The following is a 26,178-nucleotide window of genomic DNA, read 5'->3' as shown; positions in this document are numbered from 1 at the left end:
TCTTCTGACTGTTAACAACTGCAGCCCACTGAAGAGCTCCTGCACTAGGAGCTTGAGACAATAAGGCATTTATTAAATGTATTCCAAACTCTTGGACTCCAGTGCTATTAAAATGCTAAGACCTGCATTAGTATACCGGGAGGAAGTTTCAAGCTCTTTGATTCCTATATACACTTCCCCTCCCACTACTGTGTGACCTGTCTTTTGCTCCTTAGGCCCCTCCCTATTTGGTAGACCATGGAGAACCTGGTCCTATACGGTGCAATCGGTGCAAGGCCTACATGTGTCCTTTTATGCAGTTCATTGAGGGTGGAAGGAGATTCCAGTGTTGCTTCTGCAGCTGCGTCACTGAGGGTAAGGCTTATTTCTAGACTCTGAAAGATGTTTCAAGGATGTGCAAATAAATGATTTCATTAGTGGTATCTTCATGGTATAGAAAATCCTAGAGCAGAGTAGAGCACAGTTTGTTGGCTTCTGCGCTGCAATTCTTTATTCTTCAAAACATTCCATAAAAAGTACGTTGAGGCACACAGTTAAGTGCTCAAGTCTGAAATGCTAAAGTTAAGATTGCACAAGTAAATTGAACGTACCCCTTGTGTGTTTGCCTGTCTAGCTAAATGATCACATACTATTTCTCAAACTAGAATATACATTTCTCATCACTGAACACACATAGTATCTTACATTTTGTTAATTTGTTTACTTACTCTGTTTCCATTGTCCAGAATGCTTTTGACAGTCAAAGTGTGGAACTCTTTGCCAGAGGATGTTGTGAAGGCCAAGACTATAACAGGTTTCAAAAAAGAACTGGATAAGTTCATGGAGGATAGGTCCATCAGTGGTTCTTAGCCAGGATTGACAGAGATGGCGTACCTAGCCTCTGTGTGCCAGAAGCTGAAAATGGGCAACAGGGGATGGATCACTTGATGATCACCTGTTCTGCTCATTCCTTCTGAGGCACCTCGCATTGGCCACTATTGTAAGACAGGATACTGGGCTAGATGGACCTTTGGTCTGACCCAGTATGACAGTTCTTACGTTCTTATGACTTTCATTTAAATAGATTAATGTTCTTTTCTCAACAATTTAGTCAGCAGCATGTACTGTAGCTTTTCAACCAACATTGCAGCCTGTGTAGGTGCCATTCAGTGGTGAGACAATTAACAGCTGTAAATGGCAATGGTCTATTGGCTATTTAGTCTTCACTGTTACTCTAACTTGATACACAATATACTCCAGGTTAAATAGTATAATTACTGTGTACTTCTCATATAAATGACTTCCATGGACACTAGCATGCACAGCGTAGCGCACAGAACTACAAGATGCTACACATGTATTTAAGGTTGTAAAACAAATTACATGTCTTATTATTTGAGAAATAGTGGTCATGCTTATTCTCAAAGGGGCAGAGTAAGGTTGCTTAGGCAGTCTTTGTAATTTTGTTATTTCTGTCAGTCATGTCCTACATTAAAATTCTCAAAATACTCAGTATAGTTTTAAAATAAAAATAGAAAAAAGAAATTCCATTATCTGCAGCCATTTGGCTAGGTATCTCTGTCCTGCACACTGTCCTGGTCACTGTAGGAATAGTACAGGGGAGTATCTTACCTGTGAACCTTAAGAAAAGAGTGCTTCCCACAATTCTGCAGCTAGAGTCTGTTAGGAGAAGACCTCCTCTCTTCTCATCTACCCCAGCAAACACACATCAGGTACCTGCTCAAGTATTTCCAACGTGCATTTGGGCACAGACATGTGCATCTGAACTTTAGTTTGCATCTAAATTAGCCTTGCATGTATATTGCAGCCTTTAGTGGCACACTTTAGTGGCAGACTGCTTCACAAGCAGTGCTTTGCCCATAATGGCTCCGGCCCACCATAACAACTGCCCTTCCCATGCTAGTAGCATCGCTGTAGCAGACTCTGCCCTCTGAGGCTGTATGTGCAGCATGTTGGGGCTATCTCCCTTCTTATGGAAATGCACATGGTGAACCTCTAACTTATCTCAAAATCCTTTTTGAAGCACCCCTTTTACCATTTAACTCAATCTTGTATTTGGGGGAAATCCTCTGAAGTAACCCAGATTTTGGTAGAAGGTGCTTTTTTTGTAGTGACGTTTCTGACTGAGCACAGCTCTTGAGTCTGTTAATGCTGCTTCTAGACTGCCAGTAAAGATTCCCCAGTCATGGTCACATGCACACTAGTGCAAAGCACTAACCAGCTTTCCTTTGGTGTAGTGGAACACCCACTGCAGCTGTCACCAGGTTTGCTGTCTATTGATAGTCAAAGTATTAACTGTTGTAGACAAAGTACGTGTCTGTAAAATTTGATGTCTTTGTCCCTAGTGCCGCCTCACTACTTCCAGCATTTGGATCATACTGGCAAGAGAGTGGATTTCTATGATCGACCTGAATTATCATTGGGCTCCTATGAGTTTTTGGCAACAGTCAGCTACTGTAAGGTACAATAATGTACAGTTAGTGCATTGCTGTGATGTTAAATAAATCCCATGTCCTCTGAGAAACTGAGTGGAGGCTGAATCAGCTGGATTGACTTTCTAGCTGGAAAAGCCCATTGATGGCATCTCCTTATACATCTGAATCAGGTCAGATTTTACATACTTGCTTTCCAGTCAGATTGTACATCCCATAATATCAGTAATTATTACCAGTAACTAAAACCGTATCTAGGAAAGTACAAGTTATCTGTCCACAGTGGCAGCTGCACCTTGCCTGCCATCTGCTAGGGAAGACAAGTTTGTTGCCTGATAGTCATTGGGAATTGAGCAGGATGGGATAGAGCAGTCCCCTACAGCAGTTACTGGCAGTAATCAAGCTTGGTAAAGAGGGTTTCAAAGATGCAAGGCCGGTAAATCTGATCACAAATTTGAAACACTAGAATAATCTGGAAAACTCACCTGCTTCAGATTCTACACATTAGTCTGTTTAAACAGTATCTTAATTTTTCAGACACTTTTTTGGGGACAGACACAGTATTAGAGTTCTATATTAAAAATACTCATCTGTTTGCTGGAAAGGGTAGGAAAATAGTTTTCTAAACGTTGCAGCTTTTTACTGACCGTGACCATATTTTTTATTTTACTGAGAGCTGGCAACAGAGCCTTCAAACACCTCTCCACACTGCAGGCAAAACAGCCAGCTGAGATTGTGGGGTAGGCGGCCTTCCCCACACTCTTCCATATTCCTCTTTGATTCTTCACATCTTGCCGCCAGTTCTGCCACCCATTAAAGTCCTTTCTCTCCTTCTCCTTCTCCCCTTCCTCCCGGGAAGGAATCTGTGTGTCTCCATTCTCTTCTAATAGCTTAAGATTCCATGAATGCCAGTAATGAGGCACTCGCTACCCTGTTGCTTCAGTGGTCCGTCTGTCCTATGCTCTACCTTCCATTCTGACTGTAGATTTGCAAAGAAAGGAAGTGCTGATTGGAACCAGGCTCTTCAAAGCAGAATCAGTGCTCTGAGAAATAAGGACTCCCGGTGGGAGGAAGGTCTTCATTCCCCATGCAAGACACTAGCTTCCAAAGTCTTCTAGAGCATGAGAGTTCTGGGAAATCCTGCCTGCCTGCTGTCTGCACTATCAGGCCTGGTCCATGTAAACAGGAACTTCCTTTATACCAAGCCTGTTCTTCCTGCTCAGTCGCTCAGCGATGCTACATTCCATCTAGGGTTTGACATTAGAGCTCTTCCATGCATGATTATGATGTGTCAGACACTAGGATTCAGACATACTTAAATTAATTGGGTGGGAGTGGAGAAGCAAATTAAATGCCAGTATCTTAGTTTCTCTTCTTGACTGATTACTAAATAGAAGTCACTGGGGTTTTGACAGCATTACTTTGTCTGGGTAGCAGAGCCTTTGTATGATCTCTTCTTAAGCATGGTGTAATGTTTTTCTTTCCCTCTTCTCACAGAATAACAAGTTTCCCAATCCACCTGCCTTCATTTTCATGATTGATGTGTCTTACAATGCTGTAAAGAGTGGCTTGGTGAGGCTGATCTGTGAAGAATTGAAGTCACTCCTGGATTACCTGCCCAGGTAACTAGCTCCTTTGTTCTGTACTGTCGCAGCCAACAACCGCGGCAAAGCTGCCACCGGTTTGTGCCTTTGCAGAGGGGACACTCCCTTTAGAATGCTTTTACTGCTGGTGAAAAGTGAAAGTTGACAGTATGCATGAGCCTGGCAAGTAGCACTGCAAGCCTCCATACTCTGGTCCAGCAGCATGACTCAGCCCTGTCCTGAAGGGATTACGTTGAGGGTGGCCGCCTTCATGGCTCATTCAGTCTGTGCCCAACAAAGCAGCCACTTAGTACCAGTTGTGGTTACCTGTCCACTAGGAATGATGGTACAGTTACCCATTCTCTGGTCCTGCTTTGTTCTATTTGATTCAGCATATTGCAGCAGTTGTGCTTTCAGGGATGCAATAAGTGTCTTTATTTTACAGGGAAGGCAACATGGAAGAGTCAGCCATTCGGGTGGGCTTCGTCACTTACAACAAAGTGTTGCACTTCTATAATGTGAAGAGCTCATTGGCACAACCGCAAATGATGGTTGTGTCGGATGTAGCTGATATGTTTGTGCCGCTGCTTGATGGCTTCCTGGTGAACGTGAATGAGTCCAGGACAGTTATTGTCAGGTAACGGAGACTGGGGTAGAAAGGTGCAGTAAATGGCTTGTCAAAGGGACCCATACTGTGTTGAAATACGATCCGACTCTGATAATGCCCAGTTGTACAATGCTTGGCTATAGTATTTGAATCATACATTTAATAGTGTTTAGGTATGACTTAATGTTAAGTATGCCCACAATGGAGCTGACAAAGAACAAGGAGGTGCACTGTGATTTGAGGTATCCTTATGTTGCCAGGATGCTACAACTCTAATAGTCTCTATAAAGTTTTATGTCTCCAGTTTTAGAAAATGGTAAAAGACAATAACCAGCACATGATATACTAGCAACTGATGCACACCTTGGAATACAGCTGTACTTCACTTCATTGTCGGAGTTCTCTGAGCTGTCTCCACTAGAACTGTGATAGAACTGACAGGCGGCTGCAAAATGGGACCCTAAGAGAGAGGCTTCTTTAGAGAAGAATCTGTCAGACTGTCACTGAGAGCAGGAGATCATAACGGAGTTCACAAAGTCAGTTTATCTGAGGTTACTACTTAGTAGCTGAGAGTTGAGGTGACTGCTGACTAAATTGATTCTGTGGGGAAAAATGAGTGAATGGCTTACATAAAACTAATAAGCATATTAAACTTTGAGTGTTTGACAAGGGATGTTTGGCTGGACTGAGTGAGACTGGGACTTATTCTTATTACCCAGAAATTTAGAAAACAGCGCAGTGAAGCAGCTGAAGGGGAATGAACAGAAGGCCGTAGAACTTTTAGAGTTTTTAGAGTTTGCTCACTGTCTTGCCTGTGATGTTCCTGAGGGTCAAAGAATAGGAAGCTCAGATCATAACTTAAGAGGAAGTTATTAGAAGAAGCATTAGTTGAGGCCTTAGAACGTGCACTGAGGAGACAAATGCAGGCAGAGGAAGTGGACAGAGAGATGACTAAAGATCAGTTTAAGAAACTTAGTGGCATGCAGGTTAGAGAAGGATTAGTCATGTTTAATAATCACTATTTACAATGCACCTCAGTCCCAAAGGTCACCTGCTATGGATTTAGAAGGTGAGCTTTGAATCGCTTTGGTGTTCTCCTTTTTCCTCTTTCCTGGCAGTTTGCTGGACCAGATCCCAGAAATGTTTGCGGACACAAGAGAAACAGAAACTGTCTTTGCCCCAGTGATTCAGGCAGGAATGGAGGCACTGAAGGTTTGTTGACATGCTGTTGTGGGGAGTTGGTTCATTCTGTTAAAGGTTCTGTTTTTATAACAGAAGCACCTCTGTTTAGAGAATCCAAGAGCTGTTCATAAGCACGGTTGTTGTTTCCCTCAGGTGTGTATGCAATCGGTAGGAAATGCTTAACCCATTATTGAAATGCAGCCACCTGCGTGGTTCAAGTTAGCAGCTCTAACCTGCTCAATTAATTGTTTAGGATAGAAGGTGAAGACTACCCTATGCAACTGAAACTGCACGGACTGTAACTGTAGTTTAGAATAATTTCCTGAGATGAAATTTTGGTTAGGCCCCTGGGGTTGATATGCACATTATTACAAAAAGTGCCATGGGGACTTGGAAATGGTTTAGGACCTTGATTTTATGTCTCCTCTGAAAGATTGCTCTCACAGTTGCTTTAGTTCTGATTCAGAGAGGACACCGCCGCTGATTTGCCAACATCACTTTTGCAAAGCTCCTAGACCATTTCTAAAGATTTCCCATTCCAATACCTGGCCCAGCTCAAACCTGTATGTGTTGATCCATTGGCTAATCATGTGAGAATTTCCTAGAAAACACTGCTGGTACCTGTTCATGAGAATTGTTATCCATATTCACTTACACTGAGAGGAAAAGCAAAGACAAGCCATTCAATATCCCACTCATGAGGTATCTAAGGACTGGGGGATTTACCTGCTGGCAGTTTAACCATTAAAAAAATACCTCAGGCATGGGATAGTGTTTAAAAATAATAAGCTGAGGAAGCTGTTTCCAAAATCCACTGCATTCCCTATAACTGTACTTCTGTTTCACCCACAAAACATGGGAGCTATTAATCTCATACAGGTAGGCACATCAGCTATTTGGTCACATCAGTGAAGGATTAAATACCTAACTAGCATAGAGGAATCAGTGATAATATAGGCATTTAATGTAGTCCCAGAGATATTCTGCTTGAGAAATCCACTGTCCCTCATTAGCTCTTTCTCACATAAGCAATTTCTTCCCCTCCCCTGTAGGCAGCAGAGTGTGCTGGCAAGCTCTTCATCTTTCACACCTCACTGCCCATTGCAGAGGCCCCAGGGAAGCTGAAGAACAGAGATGACAGGAAGCTCATCAACACAGATAAGGAAAAGGTAACAATTTGATGTGCTGCTTAGAAGAGAGTTTCTATTGCTCTGGGGTAACCTAGAAGGAATCAAGAAGAGATGTAAAGTCTCTATAGTAGCTAACTGAAAATCTTCTATTTAATGGCTTATTCCCCTTGGGTTGCCATATGGAACTGAGTATGTGTTAACTATAAGGACAGAAAATGCTTCTGTGTCGGGGACAAGAGTGGGTAGTATTAGAATCCAGAACCCAAGGAGGGGAGAGAATAATTGTATAACTAAAAAGTTCTGCACCATCATTGTAGAAGCTTTACACCTAGTACCTATTTAATCCTAGGTGGGAAGGTGCCTTGCATACCTTCATGCACTGAAGAAATATATATGTTGTCTGTAGCAGTTACATTGGTCTCATGTTCCCTTTTTTTCCCCACTCTCTTTCCATCTCTGTACTCCATCTGTCCTCCCTAGACTTTGTTTCAGCCTCAGACAAGCTTCTACAGCAACTTGGCCAAGGACTGTGTGGCCCAGGGCTGCTGTGTAGATCTGTTCCTTTTTCCAAACCAGTATTTGGATGTGGCGACACTGGGGGTGGTTCCTTACCAGACAGGTGGCACCATTTATAAGTACGCCTATTTCCAGGTAAGTGCTTTCTTGGGTCAGGCTAGCACCTGTTCTATACAGGTGAAAAAAAACCATCACTTAGGTGCCTATCTTCTTTCATGAGATATGGGCTATTAGTGAGGATCTTGGTTTGTACTTGAAATTCAAGATTATAACTTACATGGTTTTTGTTTGCTTTATATTTCTGACTTATTTGTACCAAGGGCAAAAATGAACCTGTGCTCTATAGTTTCTTAACAATAAGAAAAAACTAATAAAAAGTGAAGAACATTATCAGCCCTGTAACAGTCATCCCAATGTATTGCCTACAGGGCAGAATCTCCCAGCAGTGCTGGCTGCACAGAGACACTTAGCATTCCAACTTGTGCTAGTTCAGGTATCTTCCTTAAATTACCAGATGGAGAAAGTTTTGCTTTTAAGTTAAAACATCAGAATGCTCTGCAGTTAAGATAAGCGGTGAAGTTTCTGCATTGTGAAAATGTACGTCTAAGGCTTACTTACAAGGCTAAATTAGGCTTCATTCATAATAGATGTTCGTTCCAAATGGATATAATGTTTGAGGGAGAAATGGGGAGAATCTGGAAGGCAAACTGCACAGGAGGTATAGGGAACAAATTCATATTCTTCAGGCAGCTCTCAAGGAAGAGGGGGTTTTGGCAAGTCTCCAAATAGACACTTAATGGCTTCTTTTGTCAAGATGAGCTGGATCAAGTGTTGTGCTCTGAAATGAGTGTTGTATACAATGTCTCAGGCTTCACATCATGAAACTTGTCTGTAGTTGGGCCTCAATGTGCCGTGTCCTGAAAATCTCATATTACATAATATCAGGGATTCAGCATTTCAGAAACTGACTGTAACCCTCTATATATGGTGCACAGTGGCCAGAGATTTCTATTTCCATCACAGCGGATTGCAGAAACTCTTAGTCAGAGTTCTGCTCCTCTCCTCTCACCTAGTGTAGATATTCCCAGTGGCATTCTGTGGTAAAGGTTGTCTGAATCCCTCTCACTAGCAGTCATTGGTGCAGTGGTCACCAGCAGTTTGTATGGAGTGGGGTTCCTTACCCACATTTTGAAATAATATGTATATAGTCTAGGATTTTTAAAATCCTAGTTTGATATTTTTTTACTCACTAGAAAGTTTTGAAAGAAGTGGCTCCTAGAGTGTTTGGGGGAATGGGATGTTGAGAGCTGTGAGAAGGCTCTTTGTGGGGAGGGGAAAGGGAAGAGAGGATTTGAGATACCTTTGGTCTATGTGCATTGAGGCCTGTAGGGCAACTCAGATTTTTTTGGTGTGTCAGCCCTGACTTGGAGCTTTGTGTTCTAGCTGGAGACAGACCAAGAGCGGTTCCTGAATGACTTGCGCAAAGATGTCCAAAAGGAAGTGGGATTTGATGCTGTGATGAGGGTGCGCACAAGCACAGGTGGGTATTTGCATTGCCTAGACTTAATAAATTGGCCAGTAAATATGCAGGGAGTGGGAAGGGTCATAAACACACAAGCCTGGAACATACCGAGGTTAGGCTGTGGATTCTGCCCTTGTAAAGCTTTAAAGTCCATGGGATTATGGCAAAACTGAATGAAAAGCTGAAGCAAGAGATCTCAAGCTAACTTAGTGTCCCTGATAGACAAGGTTGCCGCACCTTCCCAAATGCTGCCTGCTAGACTACTTCGCTATAAAATGTGGCTTGTTCACCTTTGAGTGTCCTTTTTTTCCTTTCAGGTATTCGAGCAACAGACTTCTTTGGAGCTTTCTACATGAGCAACACGACGGATGTGGAGCTGGCGGGTCTGGACTGTGATAAAACCATCACAGTGGAATTCAGACATGATGATAAACTGAGTGAAGATAGTGGGGCGCTTCTTCAGGTGAGGCAGAAGACAGTCAGCAGGGAACAGAGTGGGTGAGAACTTTCAAACTAAAAAATGTGCTGGTATGCTACTAAACCTTCTCCAGATGGAGATACAGGACCATTGATCTTTGGAGTGACAGCATCCACCTGTGTAACTTGCTATAAGGTTCCCTCTTGGAATTAAAATCACTTTCTCAGCTGTTCATACACTGGGCTATATGTCTGCATTGCTGAGGGGTTCTGCTAGGTTCCTTACTTGACTGAGATGCCCTCCAGTTTCAATGCTGATGGCCTTTTGAAAGAACAAATCTTCCATCCTCCCTCATTGGCTCATGGTGAAACTTTCGCAAGCAGTTCCTTGCCTCTCTGCCCAAGCCACACAGCTAGCTGTTTCCCTTGGGTCTTTCTCCCATTCTAACTCCTCTTCAAAGCCCTCCGGGCAATACATTTTCCAAGATTCTCTAAGCCAGTCTTCCCTACAGAGAGATTTCCCCCCAATATGTGGAACTATAGAGAAGCTCAGTCTCTTTCTGTTTATTGCCTCCTGTCCCCTATTCTTTGTCTATATGCTCTAGGCTTTGATTGTAAATCCTTTAAAACTAGAACACTATCATCTTAATTGTCTGTCCAGCTATCCAAGCCTTGTTTGGAATAGTGGAAGTTCATACATGGGAGGGACTTGATAGCGTTAAAGTGCCTTCTAATGCACCATATGAAGGCTTTTATATAGGAAGGAAGAGGCACAGTGGTTGGTTGAAAAACCACTAGCTCTTCAACAAAAGGAATGATGGACAGTTAGTTCTGAGGTACAGCAGGCCAAACCTTATATCACCTCCCCTTTCTCAGGCTCAGGTAGCTAACCTGAGGCTACACTCCAGATCAAAGGATCGGATGTTAACAAAATGGGATGTGCTGATTTGCTTACTGTAGCAGGACTGTTCTATTTAACTGTTCTGTCATTCTGTATGTCTCTTTTATAGTGTGCTCTATTGTACACAAACTGTGCAGGACAGCGACGACTCCGCATTCACAACCTCTCCCTGAACTGTTGCACGCAACTTGCTGACCTCTACCGGAATTGCGAGACGGACACACTCATCAACTTCTTGGCTAAGTTTGGTAAGAGACTGTCTTGGATAGAGTGCTAGTCTTACTATTACTTTATAGTTCTCTTTCACAGCTAGTGGCACTTGTTTTTATCTTCTTGCACGAAAGACTTGGCCAGGTGGTCGTTGGAATTTTCAAATCCTTGTGCTCCTACAGTCTTTTCCTTCCCACAGACAGCTGTGATTATAGTACTCTTTGTCTGGACTGAGGGCAGACAGAAGGTACAGCCTTGCTGCCTGTTGAGTCAGATGCCAATACTGGTCAGTGGACTGGCTAAACAGAAGGAGGCATGTGTATGTGTGTAGCTATTGCCACCTGCATATGTCCACTCCTGGAACCAAAGTGCTTTTCCTCCTTTAATGTTCCTGAGTTCCTCTGCTCCAGGCTTGGAAAAACACAAAGTTGCTCCCACACCCAGGTCACAGTAGTTAAACCGATGAACATCCTCATAGTGCCAAACCAGTATGTATTAAAAGTATACAAATTAAATAGCCGTCTGTGCTCTCCTCTCCAAGAGGAAGAGAGGATCACTTGCATTCCACAGTGACCCCTGCTGTCCCCTTAGGGAATGGCATTGCCAAGCTCTACAAGGAGTCTCACCAGTTGTCCTTGCCCAGAAGTGTGGCTGGCTGTGCTGCAGGGCCTTAAAGGTGTGTGTGGGGAGATGTTTGAGTTTCTGGTAGGAATTTTCCCACGAAGTTAAAAAATGAAGTATAACTAATTCTATAATGTAAACCATCTGAGGTTGCTCTAGGTTTCTACGCATGGCTACAGTAAAGATTTTAGACCACTTTATAAGTTAAATTTTGTCATTAATACTGATTTAACATCTCTGCTGATTTTTGTCTTTTTCATGCCTTCTTGTGCAGCATATCGTGGGGTTCTGAATAATCCAGTCAAGACAGTGCGAGACACGCTGATCAACCAGTGCGCACAGATTCTAGCATGTTACCGAAAAAACTGTGCTAGCCCCTCTTCTGCTGGCCAGGTGATTGCTTGTGGTTCGGTTTGGATGGCAGCTTTTGGAGGTTCAACTTGAGGCGAGAACTCCTCCCATCCCATTTAATCTGGGTGGAGTGCTTTACTTAGCAGCTGGGGGCAGAAATATAACCAGATAACTTGGAAGAGAAGCTCTGTTCAGAGCGACTTCTCAGTTAGACTTTCCTGACATTGAGGCACACCAGTCACCACCTCCTCAGGAGAAACGTATAATATCTCGAGCCCTTTGATTCTTAGCAGCCGGTACCTTACATGATACTTGACCTCTTAAATAGAGGCCTCCATAGCAGGGAATCCCATTCCTTAGATACTAGGTTTCTTTCAGTGGCATAACACTTCAGTATGTTAAAGTTTAATCATGGGTCTTTTAAATGTTTTGGGTGGAGCCTCTTCAGATTTATTCCAGTGTTGGGCAAGCTTCCTTTGTATGTCTCTGCTACTACAGTATTTCGCAAGCACTATTATGATGTAAGAAAACCACAGAGTGGGTGTCTGAATCTCAGCATCAGACATCTTAAAGAACTAAGGATGCCATAAGGATCCAAAGCGTTTTCCTGTCTGAATGAACTACACAATGTGAAAACTATTAGGCTCTAGAATTCTAAGAAATCGTTACTGTGATCCATTCTGATTTCCTTTCTAAGTTTTCCCCCTCTCTTTTTTTTTTTTTGGTGGTCATTGAAATTACCTACCGTCTCATTCAGTGAGATGGCCGATTAACTTCTGTCTCTTTATTCCCCATCTTGCCATTTGTAGCTGATCCTCCCTGAATGCATGAAGTTGCTTCCTGTGTACTTGAACTGTGTGTTGAAGAGTGATGTCCTGCAGCCTGGGGCAGAAGTCACCACTGATGACCGCGCCTACATCCGCCAGTTAGTCAGCTCCATGGATGTGGCAGAAACAAATGTTTTCTTTTACCCCAGGCTTTTGCCTCTGGTAAGTGCTTCTGTTCCGACTATATTCTAGCCTTGTTACATGCCACAAGTAGTCTTCATTCCAGAGACTCCACCTCCCCTTCTCCTTCCCCCCCCCCGCCCCAGAAGAGTAACATTTCCTTGTGAGATGTAAGAGTACTATGGGAGAGTAGTTGAGATGTGCCATCCAGCAGGTGCCTCTTTAATACCATAAATTTTATGTTTGTTTACCTCACACACTGGATTTGACGAGGTTTTTAATCCTCCTCCTACTTGGTGGGAATGGGTAAGCGGGGTCCTATGTGCTCTTTTGCAGCCTGGAAAATCCTCTTGCTGCATCCTTGTTATTTTACATGACAACCACAATCCTTCCAACCTAGGAGAATGGATTGGGATTTTTCTGATGCTGCTCCTTAATTAAATGGGAAGACCCCTGGAGTAACACTAGCTGCAGAATGCACTCCCACCCCAGGGGTCAGTATTGGGATTGCAGAGTATTGCTGCTAGAGCCATGAGGCCCATCTGTTCTTGTTAGCAGTAAATCGTCTCTAGTCTGTTTCACACCATACTCAGTAGGAAAGATGTTATAGCTAATAGTGCAATTCATTCCCAATTGGTGCAGCACTGCAGATTGGTACATGATTTGATGTCTTTTTTTTTAGAAGAAGGAAATGTATGAGCAGGTACCTGATGAGTCAGGATAATTTAGGGCAGGAATTGGTGTGGCTCACAAGACTTAGGGGCATCTATGTAGTCCTTGCTCTGTAACATTTGTAATTCCTAGCTAAACATTACTAAGTAAGAATGTCTAACGAGGGGCTCGATTCATTTAATATTTGGACAGACCAAAGTAGATGTTGACAGCGACACCTTGCCAGCGGCAATCCGGAACTCTGAAGAGCGACTCTCTAAGGGCGACATGTACCTGCTAGAGAATGGACTGAACATCTTCGTGTGGGTAGGAGTGAATGTACAGCAGGGCCTGATCCAGAACCTCTTTGGAGTGTCATCCTTCAACTACATCAGCAGCACTCTGGTGAGCTGGATAGAGAGGGAGCAGGTTTGGAGGAGGATGTGTGCATGACTCCCAATAATTGGAGCAATGAGCATCCAGCTCAGAAGGTCGTCATCTTAAAATCTCATTGAGCACTTTCATTGTAACTCATAGGAACGTTTTATCGATTTGATTTAGCTGGCATGAACATCAGCTTCAGAACCCTCTACTTATATCCCTGTTCACGAAAGCAAGTTTGGGAAAGCTGGCTGAAGCCCAGCATGGGGCCACATTGTCCCCTTGTTGCCACATGCATGAGACTGAAAGAAATGTTTTTTATTTAGAAATCTTAAGAGTCTTTTGCAGAGATTCTCCCACCGCATCCCTTGAGGAGTGTGGGAAGGGCTTACTAACAGCAGGGCCTGTCCCCACACCCTCCAGTCTGGCAGATCGTAGGAGGCTGTGACAGGCCAGGGCCATCTGTATATAACTTGTGCCCCCTTTTTGGCCCTTGGCTCCCTAGCAGTGAAGTTCTACTGCCGGGGGATGTATTAGCTTTTACTGGTAAGTTTGGGCCAGAGGAGGAACAATAAGTAGCTTGCCCAGTCCTTCCCTGGACTGTACAGAGACCTCTGGAGTCTGGGGGGGACAGTGCCTCTGAGGTGATTAGAGCTCCCTTTTAGCACAAATAAATAGAGGTTGATCTGGACTCAGAGGAAGAACACATCCATGCCTGGAGCATGGTGGTCACTAATATAGTCATATGCTGTGTTCTAGGTGAGACCTCAAGCCCATTTCACTGTCTTTAAACCCAGGACCTTCCTTCTGGCTAACGTGTTATTCTGTTGTTTTACCTAGCTGATGACGTTAAGGACAGTTAAGAGGCTAGCTGTACCTAAACTATTCACTTGGAGTTCCTTCAGTCTGATTTCTAGCCACTTGTCTAACTGGGCAAGTTACTCTTATAGCTTGTCTGACCAAACCATTCAGTGAAGAAAGCACTGCCAGTATGTGCCAGGCAAATGGGGTAATAGTTCTGTATTTCTATCCTCTGTTCAACAATCTCGTTTTAAAAATAGTCTTTCCAATGACTTCACCTATTCCTGGCTTGCAAGTAGCGAGACTGGTCTGAAAGCCTGGACTTTTACCTGTGTGTTATGAGGAAAGCAGCAGAATTGGTTATTGACACTACTGTAATTCTGTGTGTGTAATGGGGATCTGGTCTTTTGCATTCCAGAATACCTTGCCAGTCTTGGAAAACCCCTTCTCTAAGAGAGTGCGATCCATCATTGACATGTTTCAGGCACAAAGATCCCGCTACATGAAGGTAAAGAACTTGGCTCCTAGTTGTGGCTCTTTAATTTCCTTCCACTGCCTTTCCTGAGCAGGTGACACCAGACCTGCTCTCATTATCTGTAATATCAAACCCGTTCTCAGCCTTCTGTTACTTGAAATTATTAACATGTCTGTATCATCATGCTGTTGGCAGTGAGGTTGTGTAGCACAACAGCTGTTGTTTTGCTGGAACCTTACCTTGCATTTCTGGCTCACTGCATTTACTATTAACGTTAGGCTGGGGCTCTACTTTCTTCTAGTGTCCCAAATGGTAGTCAAATATGTAGAGCCCTGCGCGGATACAAAAATTGGCATCCATATCCGATCCATGATCAGCATAAATTGTCCGTGGAGGTCCATGGATTTGAAAGGCTCTACTAACAGTTCCACAGGTCACTGCACAAGAGTGATGCAGGGCTGTGCCAAACCCTCAGCTGCCCCCCACTTCTTCCTAGAGATTTCCCACCACCTGCTCCGCCCCATCATACCTCCTTCCCTGCTCTGGTCAGGAAAGCTACAATCTTGAGCGCTTATGTGCAGCACCACCCTTCCAGTGCAGGATTCGGACACCACTATGCAGTTGCAGCAGCTCTAACATGCTGCACTTGGCTCACTGCGCAGGAGCACAGAACTTCCTTCTGGGAGTTGTAGCTTACTTCCTCCTTCTGGACTACAACTTCCAGAATGCCCAGTGGACTATTGCCACTGCTGTGTGATTCAGAGAGCCGAGCTGGAGCCTGAGGGCTGGGTGACAGCTGCTCCTTTGGGTGAGTGTGTGCTGTAGAGCCCTGTGCAGATAAAAAATTTGTATCCGAATCCAAGCTGCAATCTCCAAAAACTTGCTGATGTCTGTGGATTTTATGGTCTCTCTATATATGGCACTGGACACTAGTAGCCTGGACCGCCTTGTGGTGATCTAGCCATACATGAACTCTCAAATGAACATGTCTGGGACCTCATCTCCAAAACCATTATGCCTCATGGGGCAGATGGAGTAAATTATTGCAGTTCCCATGGAAGTAACTACGCCGTATTTGGTAGTGATGGTATAAGCTACCCATCAGTTACATGGAGGCGAACCAATGATTTTCCTGTGAAGTCCTGCTGCTGGAGCAGTGATAGCAGTGATGTATCAAAAAGAGGACATCACTTCTACTTCCAGCTCAACTGTGGAACTCAGAGCCCAGAGGCAGCTGAGCTGCTTTCAAAGTCTTAAGGAAAAGAATTAGGAGCAAGTCCTAGAAATCCTGACCTATTTTTAAGATAAAAGGTTTATAGATGCCCAGTACAGATAAGCTTGGAGGGGAAATGAAAAGGTAAGTTTAAACAGCCTCTCCCCATCAGAGAGACTGCCTGAGCCTTTACGAATGTTTGATTTCCAGTCTTGGGTTTGCTAAAATCTATTTACCGTACTGTTGTAAAAACAACTAGGTGCTCAGTTTAGCTTTTGTAATAGAAAGGAAGACATGGAAGTAGCCATTGGGTCTCACAGTGCTGTTGTAAGGGCATAAGAACTCATGAGGGGCGGCAGAAGGTCCTGACTACTCCACGCAAGCCATAAGGGGAAAATTAAATAATTCATTTTAAAAGGGGATTTATAACCTTTCCCTGTTTGTTTCTGCTCTGGCTCTAGTGGAGGCAAAACATATTGCCCTGCGTGGATACAAATTTTTTTATCCGCATGCAATCTGCAAATATGGTCCGTGGATATCCGCTGAGTCACAGGGCTCTAGATATAAAATTTGGATCTGCTTCCATCCATGAGCCACAAACATGGTCCGCAGATAATCGCATCCGTGGATGTGGATATCCACAGATTTGCAGGGCTCTATGTATTACTGCTCCTCCCCCAGCAAACCTTTAAAAGGCTTTCTGAAACAAGAAATACAGTATTAGGAAGCCAACTGTTAGGAGCACACAGCCATTGTACATTGGGCTAGTGATGCACTTGTCAGGTGGCTGGAGGTGCTCTGCCCTCAGCCTCCTACCTTGCACCACATCTGACCATACGCACATAGTTTGCTAATGCTGCACCCTGTTGTTGCTTGGTGTTGTGTTAGGCTGAGCATCGGGGCTCTCTATCTGGACAACTGACTGGCTTAACATTCCATGACCACAGAAAAGAGGGTTTTTTAATATTACTGTCCTCCTGTATTTTGGATATTTAGTCACTTGGGTATAACTTTTGTATTATGATTATACAGTCCATTTCATCCAGAGATCCCAAAATACTGTGTGAAGTGACTAAACATCACTGTCCCCATGTTCAGATGGGGAACTGAAGACCAAAAATTAAGTGACTTCTTAAAGTAGCCGACCTGGAATTGGAACTCTGGTCTCGTGAACTTCCAGTCCTGTGCTCTGTTCACTGGACCACTGATTAAGAGTGGAATTCCTCTGCTTTACTGGTCACCTAGCCAAAACTGGAATTTCTAGAACCCCTTTAATGTACAGGGAACCCTGGAGACTCTAATACTTCTAAGCTTGCTTGAGGTTTAACCTTAGACACAGAAATTAAGATGTTCTGAGTAGGTGACTTCAGTGATTTCTTGTTCTGGAGTTCTTAGTTGCTCAGCCTTCTTATCTCACTTAAATGTTTTCTTATGTACCAAAATCACTAGCTGATGCTTACTCACAAATCTTTGTTTGCTTATAGCTAATAATTGTGAAGCAAGAAGATAAATTGGAGATGCTATTCAAACACTTTCTGGTGGAGGACAAGAGCATGAGTGGTGGGGCTTCATATGTGGACTTCCTCTGTCATATGCACAAGGAGATTCGGCAGCTACTGAGCTAGAGGAGGGAGTGGTGCTGGACTCCAGCAGTGACATTTCAGTCTCCACTAACCACCTGATCCATGGGCCCAGCTCCCTCAAGAAGGACAACATAGAAACTGTACAATTCCATAATTTTTAATACACATTGCATAAGCAGAGATCCTTTCAACCTCTCCCAGCCCCATTTGAGAGAGATGCAAAATTTCCTGGTGAGGGCAGAGAAAAGGCCTTTGAAACAGGTCTTATACCTGTCTCTAAATTGTTTCCTGTACTTGGCAGGAATCTACCCCCCTATGCTCGCTAATCCTGTTGTAATTAATGTAGTTTCTCAGTTCACTGTACATGATTCAGCATTGGGTGAAAAAGCGATAACTCTTCAGAACTACTAGTCGTTGCTGTGTGTTTGTGTGTGCGTGCATGCTCCAAGAGAAGAGGAGCCAGGAGGAGGGGAGGACAGGAGGCAGGCCATCCAGCCAGATGGTGGGAGTTGGAGCACTTAAGCATTTTTTTTACATCTCTTTCCTAGTTTAGGGGAAAATACAGCATGCAGAGCACAAACTGCAGCTTGTGGCCCTCTGGACTCAGGAGTCTTCATTTAAAAAAAAAACCAGACAACTTATCAGCTGAGCTGTGAGCCAGGGGCTAGCAGGACAAATGCTTCCCATATCTCTACATCTTTATTATAGTAAGAGTTGCTCTGCAGAACTGTAGTAGAATAAATAATTTTTAAAAGTGAGTGAGCAACAATCAACAGCTGCTGAATGGGAGAGGGGTAGAATCAGTGCCTTCTGTTGGCATGAATGGCACCCCTGCAACCACCTTCCCTTCCTCTGGAAGAGCATCCTCCCCTATCTTATTTTTCTGTGTAGCATCGTCTTACCCCTTCCATGTTCTATGGCCTTTTGTCACTCGTTTTACTAGAGCCTACCTACACTGTTCTATTCATGGTGATGGAACCTGCCCCCTCCCTGTTTCAGTTTAAATAGGAAATATTTTTAGCAAGGTGACATGGGGCTGTAGGGAACAGGATCTGGATGACAAGGTGGCCATTTTCTGTTCAGACTAGGCTGAATCACAGCAAATAAGCAAGGATCTGAATTCTACTGGTGTAAACTTGAGGCTGCTTTGTACCCCAGAGTGCAAGGAAGGGGATGCAAAGGAACAAGAAAAGAGTTTAAGATGCACTGCATAAGGTAATACCAAATACTTGATCTCAGTTGTTGGGAAGGTGCCATAGTGGAAAGAATATTTTCAACGCTGTATGTTTATACCCCCTGTTCTACCTACTGATCCATCTGCATAGAAAACTTTTTATAAGCCTTGTTTGTTAACCTGAGATACCTCAGACAGATTAGCCTATCCACTTTGTGGCTGGCCACTCTGCCTCTCTACTCTGTAAGGATGGAAGAGAGAACTCCTGCAAAGTGGAGTGATGAGTCTAAATCAGATTCAAAATTCCAAGGGCTTGTTCATTAATTTTTGAAAGGGGGGGAATTTACTTTAACACTGACAGAGCTCTTACAACACCCAGGATTTAGTGAGGGGGCAGCAGCACTGAAGATGGGAGGGAGAAATGGGAGAATATGCAGAATAATGGGTGAACAGATTGGATGCAGTTAGAGGACATGTTTTAGCTGGACTTGGCTTTTCAAAATAAGGTCCTTGTGCAGAAGACCTGTTTTGTTTTAAAACAAAAAGCTTGGCTCTGTGGTTTTAGTCCCATTTACAGTGTGTGTAAATCTGTTTTTCTTCTACTGCCGCTAGTTTTATCTTCTCTCGTATCACTACACACACAGGGGAATGAAAACGGTAATGAAGAAACTCCTTTAAGATGCAGTAGACAATTCTTCAGCATTTTTTCATATATATGTGGCTGACATTTTTTTACCCCATACACTGCCTCCAACCAAAAATGTAGAGGTTTTTTTTTAAACCACAGAAGAGAGCTTCCCAGGAATACAATGCTTGGCAACCACAGACTTCCACAATACTAATTTCTAGCATTAATATAAGAGAGGGAAATAAGCTCATAAGTGAACCTTTCATTTTCTTCACTCTTGTTTTTTCCAATGCATCTTTTAATTTGTAAAGAAATAAAAAAAAATTAAGATGTATTTTATGTCATTGTTAGTAAATAAACACTGCTTATTATTTTTCCAAACCCTGTACTTGGGGGTGGAGAGGGAGAAAGGGGAGAGACTGGGGTCTAGGTGAGTAATCACAATCCAACCTGCTGCCTATCAAGTTCTGTATTTTTAATATTTCCTGTTTTGATGTGTTTAACTTTCCACCCCTTCTGAACCTTTATTTTGCTGAGAACATTCCCTTTCTGCTGAGATGGCTTGGGTTAAATTACGATTGCTTTTTGGTCTATTTCCATAACCATTCTAGTTGATATTTTGAGATAGTATTATTAGCTACAATTAGAATCTCAAGGACCCCATTTTTCTCTGAGTACCCCATCATTAAGATGGCAAGAGAATTACTAATTTTCTTTGAATCCAAAAATAAAGTTCAAATTAAACACAGCAGTTGGCAACAGCATTCTTGCAAGTCTAGGCTAAACTTGTAATCTGTGCATTGCACATTAATTTGAATCTCATTGTCTCCTCTATACACTTGACTGTAGCCTAAAACATAGATATTGTACATTTAACACTGATGAAAATAATATTTTCTTCAATCTGTATATGAAAACACAAGCCAATCATTGCTAAATACCCATCATTATTTTCTGGAGAGATTCCAGTCTGTTACAGAGGGCATGTTCCTATATTTGTTATGTCCAAAATCACTGCTGAACTGATACTTTGAGATAAGTGGTAGGCTTTGTGCATTAATTATCTGGAATAAATTGTGTCTGCAGGAATGTTGTGAGATTACCCCTTTCAATGTTTATGGAAGTTGCCTAGCTGAACCAACATCTACCATCTTGAATGTACTTAGCTGGGATTTTTGCATATCCGTGCAATGAGCGGATGGGTTCCTGAGAAGGAAATGGCATAAGCACATAAGATTTACTGCACCGAACTTCTGCTTCAAAGGAAGGCAAAAAAGAACCCACAGTGTTTTTAGCCTGTTGTTCTCTGCTGTAGGTGTAAAAGACCATCTTTCTTGTCTTGTGCGGGTGTTAAGTTTACATCCTAAACTATGACATTGGATTTCTTATCACTGCAAGTGTTCTGATCAGTGTATCTACTCTTTCTTTAAAGGCAAGGTGATCTTTGGGGAAGGGACAGTCATCTTATTCCGTCTCTACAGCACTTAGCACAGTGGGGCCTTGGGCCATGACTGGGGCTCCTAGCCAGTGGTAATACAAATATGAAATAATAAAAGGCAGTTTGACATGAGCTCATACACCCCTGCAGTCTAAAGTTTCTTTTTTCAGCCTTCCTTTGAATCTGATCCTTTCTAACTCAGTTGTGTTGGTTAAAAAGCAGACAAGTTGTGTCAATCTGATCCTATGACATCCGATATAATTTCAAGTTGGTATAAGAAAGAAGCTGTATGGAAACGTAAACCATACAGGGCAAAAAAAATTTTAAACTTTGTCACCTAAAGCAATAATTGTATGTTTTTTTTTCCCATTTTGTGGATCATGTCAGAAGATAAAGATCTTGTAGACACATTCCCCTCTCTCTTTCTCTGCAACATCTAGAGTGTATGGTCACAAAGTAATATTAGGAAAGTAGCATGGGACGAGGCTGAAAATGCATTTGCTTTCATGAGTACCGCTGCTCAGTTGCTTCTACCAATTCTGTATCTTTGCTGTTTTGCTTCCTCTTCATAATCTTAGAACTCTGTTTATTAGTACCAAATCTCTCCCCGGCTGTAGCTTCCCACTGCTTTAATTGTTAGTTTGGATTTGTCCTCCTGTGTGTTTGCTGCCCTACCACACTTAGTAAATTTCATCACTGTTGAATTGACACCAAAGAAACTTCAGGCACACATAGAATCATAGAATATCAGGGTTAGAAATGACCTCAAGAGGTCATCTAGTCCAACCCCCTGCTTAAAGCAGGACCAATTTCCCAACTAAATCATCCCAGCCAGGGCTTTGTCAAGCCTGACCTTAAAAACCTCTAAGGAAGGAGATTCCACCAGCTCCCTAGGTAACCCATTCCAGTGCTTCACCACTCTCCGAGTGAAAAAGTTTTTCCTAATATACAGCCTAAACCTCCCCCACTGCAACTTGAGACCATTACTCCTTGTTCTGCCCTCTACTACCACTGAGAATAGTCTAGATCCATCCTCTTTGGAACCCCTTTTCAGGTAGTTGAAAGCAGCTATCAAATCCCCCTTCATTCTTCTCTTCTGCAGACTAAACAATCCCAGTTCCCTCAGCCTCTCCTCATAAGTCATGTGCTCCAGCCCCCTAGTCATTTTTGTTGCCCTCCGCTGGACTCTTTCCAATTTTTCCACATCCTTCTTGTAGTGTGAGGCCCAAAAGTAGACACAGTACTCCAGATAAGGCCTCACCAATGTCGAATAGAGAGGAATGATCACGTCCCTCGATCTGCTGGCAATGCCCCTACTTATACAGCCCAAAATGCCATTAGCCTTCTTGGCAACAAGGGGCACACTGTTGACTCATATCCAACTTCTCGTCCACTGTAACCCCTAAGTCCTTTTCTGCCTAGCCATTCGGTCCCTAGTCTGTAACAATGAATGGGATGTAGCAGCTGCATAATGGGCAGAAAGAGGGTTTTAGATGGTGTTTTTCCCCAAGCTCCTTGACAACTGAAATATTTGACCATTACACCTCTACCCCAAAATAATGCTGTCCTCAGGAGCCAAAAATTTTTACCACATTATAGGTGAAACCGTGTTAAATCGAACTTGCTTTGATCTGCTAGAGTGCACAGCCCCACCCCACCCTCCCGGAGCACTGCTTTACTGCTTTATATCCAAATTCATGTTATATCAGGGTAGAGGTGTATTTAGAAACAGCTCAGGAGACTGCTTTGAGAATCATTGCCTTAGCACATCTGAAAATGGGCCTTAGGATTCAGAGTTGTAATTTCTGCTCTGTCTTCGCCTAGTCCTTCCAGTTTGATTGCCCTAATTATCAATTGTCAACCCACACGCTGGAACCAAAATAACATCTGTTTTTAATTCATACTATTTTGGTGCAAGTCTGAGGGTGGACATTTGTTTTGGAATAATTACTTCATTTCAATTTAAGTCCATTTTTTGTACTCACTTAAGCTAAATCAAAATCGGGCAGTCATACTCTGTGTGTCACAGATAGGACTGCACCAAAATAGCTAATAGTGTGAATTAAACCAGACTTGTTTGGTTCCAGTTTGTGTGTAGGCAAGCCCTATAATCTCCCTATTCATGAGTTTCTCCTTCCTTTGTTCCCTTCCTTTCTTTTTATTCCTTGTCACTTCTTTGTGTAAGGACATGAGTGACTTAAGAAAACTATATGGTCTTTTCTTCTTCCTAACCTATTACATATGCAGTGTAGTTGCCATGTCGGTCCCAGGGATTAGAGACACTAGGTGCATGAGGTAGTATCTCTTATTGTACAAACTTCTCTTTCTCACCAACAGAAGGTGGTCTAATAAAAGACATTACTTCATCCACCTTGTCTCTCTAATAACTTCTTATGTAGTAAGTCTTCCTACCATTGTTAAAAATTCCTTTGCCATTGGCACTTGCTCTAACTTTTAAATCTACTGTTGGTACATCCCTTCTTTAAAATGTGCTGGCTACTAAGGCCTTGGCTAAACTTGCGAGTTACAGCGCAATAAAGCCGCCCACAGCGCTGTACCTCACTCCTCATCCACACTGGAAAGGTACGTACAGCACCGTATCTCCACGGCTACAGTGCTGCTGGTACTCCACCTCCCCAAGAGAAATAAACATTAGTGCGCTGCAGCACCAGTGTGACCGCCAAATGCGCTCTGATTGGTGTCCAGAAGTATTTGGCAGTATCCCACAATGCCTGTTCTACCCACTCTGGTCATCAGTTCGAACTCTACTGCCTTGGCCTCAGGTGACCAACAGTCAGACCCGCCCTTTATATTCCCTGGGAATTTTAAAAATCCCCTTCCTGTTTGCTCAGCCAGGCGTGGAGTGCTATCAGCAAATCTTTCCAGGTGACCATGTCTCCACGCACTAAGCGAGCCCCAGTGTGGCGCAATGGTGAGTTGCTCAACCTCATCAGTGTTTGGGGGGAGGAAACTGTCCAGTCCCAGCTGCAGGAATTATACCTTCAGGCAGATATCAAGGACCATGATGGAAAGGGGCCATGACCGGGATGCACTGAAGTGTAGGATTAAAGTGAAGGAGCTGCAGAATGCCTACCGCAAAGCCCACAGGCAAACAACCGCTTTAGTGCTGCCCCCATGACCTGCCAATTCTACAAAGAGCTGGACGCGATACTTGGGCGTGACCCCACCTCTACTCTGAGCACCACCATGGACACTTCAGAGCGCGGCGAGGATGATGATGATGGTGAAAGCAGGAGTGAGGGTGCTGGGGTGGTGGGAGACACTCCGGAATCCCTGGAGGCATGCAGCCAGGAGCTCTTCTCGAGCCAGGAAGAAGGTAGCCAGTCGCAGTGGCTGGTACTTGGTGGAGGACAAAGAGAAGAGCAGGTTCCCGGTAAGTGGCTTTTTTTTTTTCGGGAAGGAATTTTTTCAGTGCAGGCTCTTTGGGAGAGGAGGGTTAGGCTGCATTCATGCCTAGATGTGGAATAGTGCATTGATGTGGTCTCACATCATGGTAATGGGCCTCGGTAATCTCTTTAAAAGTCTCTAGAACGTGGGCAATGCACTTGCGCAGGTTTCTTGGGAGAGCCACTGTGGTCCTTGTCCCAGTCAGGTTAACGTGTCCATGCCACTGTGCTGCAAGGGGCAGGGGGACCATTGCTGCACACAGGCAATATGCATATGGACCAGGGCAGAAGCTGCATTGCAGTAGAAGATCCTCCCTTGCTTCCCAGGTCACCCTCAGCAGTGCAATATCTTCCAGGACAAACTCCTATGGAAAATGTTGGGACAGTGTTCAGTGTAGGTGCTCCCTGCAGCTGTTGGCTCTCCCCAAGGCAAAGAAACCCAGACGACAGTACAGCTGTGAAATGAAACCCAGAGGGCACTACAGCCATGAAACAATCAGTCCCCCTTAATCACCATTTTGGGGCTCCCGTGGGTTATGTGCACTCTTTGGGACGGGAAAATTATGCTATTGTGTAGACTGCGTGCGCCATCCTTGAGTGTGGGGGAATCATTACTCTGTATGGTATAAACAATGCTGCCTCTATTAAGTGTTGCATTTTACCTTTACAGATGCAGTCTTGAGATCTAAGCAGTCCATGTTAACACCAGCTGAGAGACTGCAAAGACTCAGGAAGAGGCAGCGAAAAAGCAAAGAAGAGATGCTGCAAAAAGTGATGCATCAATCTCTTAAAGAGAATCAAAAAGCACAGGAGTGGAGGGAGAGTGAAAGCAGGATCTGCCAAGAAAACGTAGTGCACCGGCAGCGGAGCACAGGCAGCAAAGCACAGCTTGGCTAATAAGCATCATGGAGCACCAAGTGGACTCTATCCAGCCACTTGTAGCCATGCAGGCGGAACAGTACCGCGTCCATCCCCCCTTGCAGGCCTTGTCCCAAAACTCTTTCCCTTATGCCCCCATGTCACCTCCAACCCACTTTCCCCAGCATCCGGGTTCTTACCACCACCAGCTGCTTCCAACACCTGTATCTTCACCACCCAGCCCTGAAAACTACGACCCTTACCCTCTGCACTCAACCCCCATCACCATGCAGTATAGCCGTCCTGAAGTCAGCACTCATTGCATAGCACACCAGACAGGACATACGCAAATCTGTGATTGTACCATTCCCCACCCCACCCCCTTGTCCTTTCTGATTCCAAAGAAGTTGTTTCTTTTTAGTACATGAATTCTTTTTTAAATAAATGGATTCTTTGGCTTTGAAAACATTTCTTTATTATTGCATTAAGTAAAAGATACCTTAGCCCAGGAAAGAAACAGGCACTGCAAATCAGCTTAGCAAACACAGATTCCTACTAACATTGTAACCACTGCACTTCACTCCTGTGCAGGGCACCAGACATTACTGCTGGTTTTCAGCCTCAAATTGCTCCCTCAAGGCATCCCTAATCCTTGCAGCCCTGCACTGGGCCCCTCTAATAGCCCTGCTCTCTGGCTGTGCAAATTCAGCCTCCAGGTGTTGAATCTTGGAGGTCCATGCCTGACTGAAGCTTTCACCTTCCCTTCACAAATATTATGGAGGTATAGCACACGGCTATAACCGCAGAGATGCTGTGTTCGGCCAAGTCCAGCTTCCCATACAAGAGATCGCCAGCGGCCCTTTAAATGGCCAAAAGCACACTCAGCCTGTAGTTGAACAGTTCTTTGCTGCTGTCAAGGCTCCCTGTGTAGGGTTTCATGAGCCACGGCATTAACGGTTAAGCTGGGTCTCCAAGGTTCACGATGGGCATTTCAACTTCCCCTACTGTGATCTTCTGCTCTGGGAAAAAAGTCTCGGCCTGCAGCTTACTGAACAAGCCAGTGTGCCAAAAGATGCATGCATTATGCACCTTTCCGGCACAGCCTGCGTTAATGTCAATAAAACGCCCACAATGATCCACAAGCGCCTGG

The 26,178-nt window shown here is 43.8% G+C and overlaps 1 protein-coding gene across 3 annotated transcripts in view; it reads left to right on the top strand.

The window, feature by feature from the left end:
- Window positions 1-20,902, top strand: part of SEC24C (SEC24 homolog C, COPII coat complex component) — a 76,850-nt gene extending 55,948 nt beyond the window's left edge. For all 3 annotated transcript variants that reach the window (XM_030568266.1, XM_030568268.1, XM_030568269.1), the window contains 15 exons: window positions 216-354; window positions 2,346-2,461; window positions 3,930-4,054; window positions 4,461-4,652; window positions 5,741-5,834; window positions 6,857-6,973; window positions 7,415-7,585; window positions 8,894-8,990; window positions 9,290-9,435; window positions 10,400-10,538; window positions 11,396-11,514; window positions 12,282-12,461; window positions 13,284-13,475; window positions 14,671-14,760; window positions 17,425-20,902. In XM_030568266.1, the coding sequence (XP_030424126.1) occupies window positions 216-354; window positions 2,346-2,461; window positions 3,930-4,054; window positions 4,461-4,652; window positions 5,741-5,834; window positions 6,857-6,973; window positions 7,415-7,585; window positions 8,894-8,990; window positions 9,290-9,435; window positions 10,400-10,538; window positions 11,396-11,514; window positions 12,282-12,461; window positions 13,284-13,475; window positions 14,671-14,760; window positions 17,425-17,565 (2,058 nt within the window). In that variant the 3' untranslated portion in view covers window positions 17,566-20,902. The remainder of the gene's footprint in view (window positions 1-215; window positions 355-2,345; window positions 2,462-3,929; window positions 4,055-4,460; window positions 4,653-5,740; window positions 5,835-6,856; window positions 6,974-7,414; window positions 7,586-8,893; window positions 8,991-9,289; window positions 9,436-10,399; window positions 10,539-11,395; window positions 11,515-12,281; window positions 12,462-13,283; window positions 13,476-14,670; window positions 14,761-17,424) is intronic.
- The last annotated feature ends 5,276 nt before the right edge of the window (window positions 20,903-26,178 follow it).

The sequence above is a fragment of the Gopherus evgoodei genome, chromosome 7 (assembly GCF_007399415.2).
Source record: "Gopherus evgoodei ecotype Sinaloan lineage chromosome 7, rGopEvg1_v1.p, whole genome shotgun sequence".
Taxonomy (NCBI): Eukaryota; Metazoa; Chordata; order Testudines; family Testudinidae; genus Gopherus; species Gopherus evgoodei.
The sequence above is the reverse complement of the archived record's forward strand: the minus strand, read 5'-3'. Positions and strand labels throughout refer to the sequence as shown.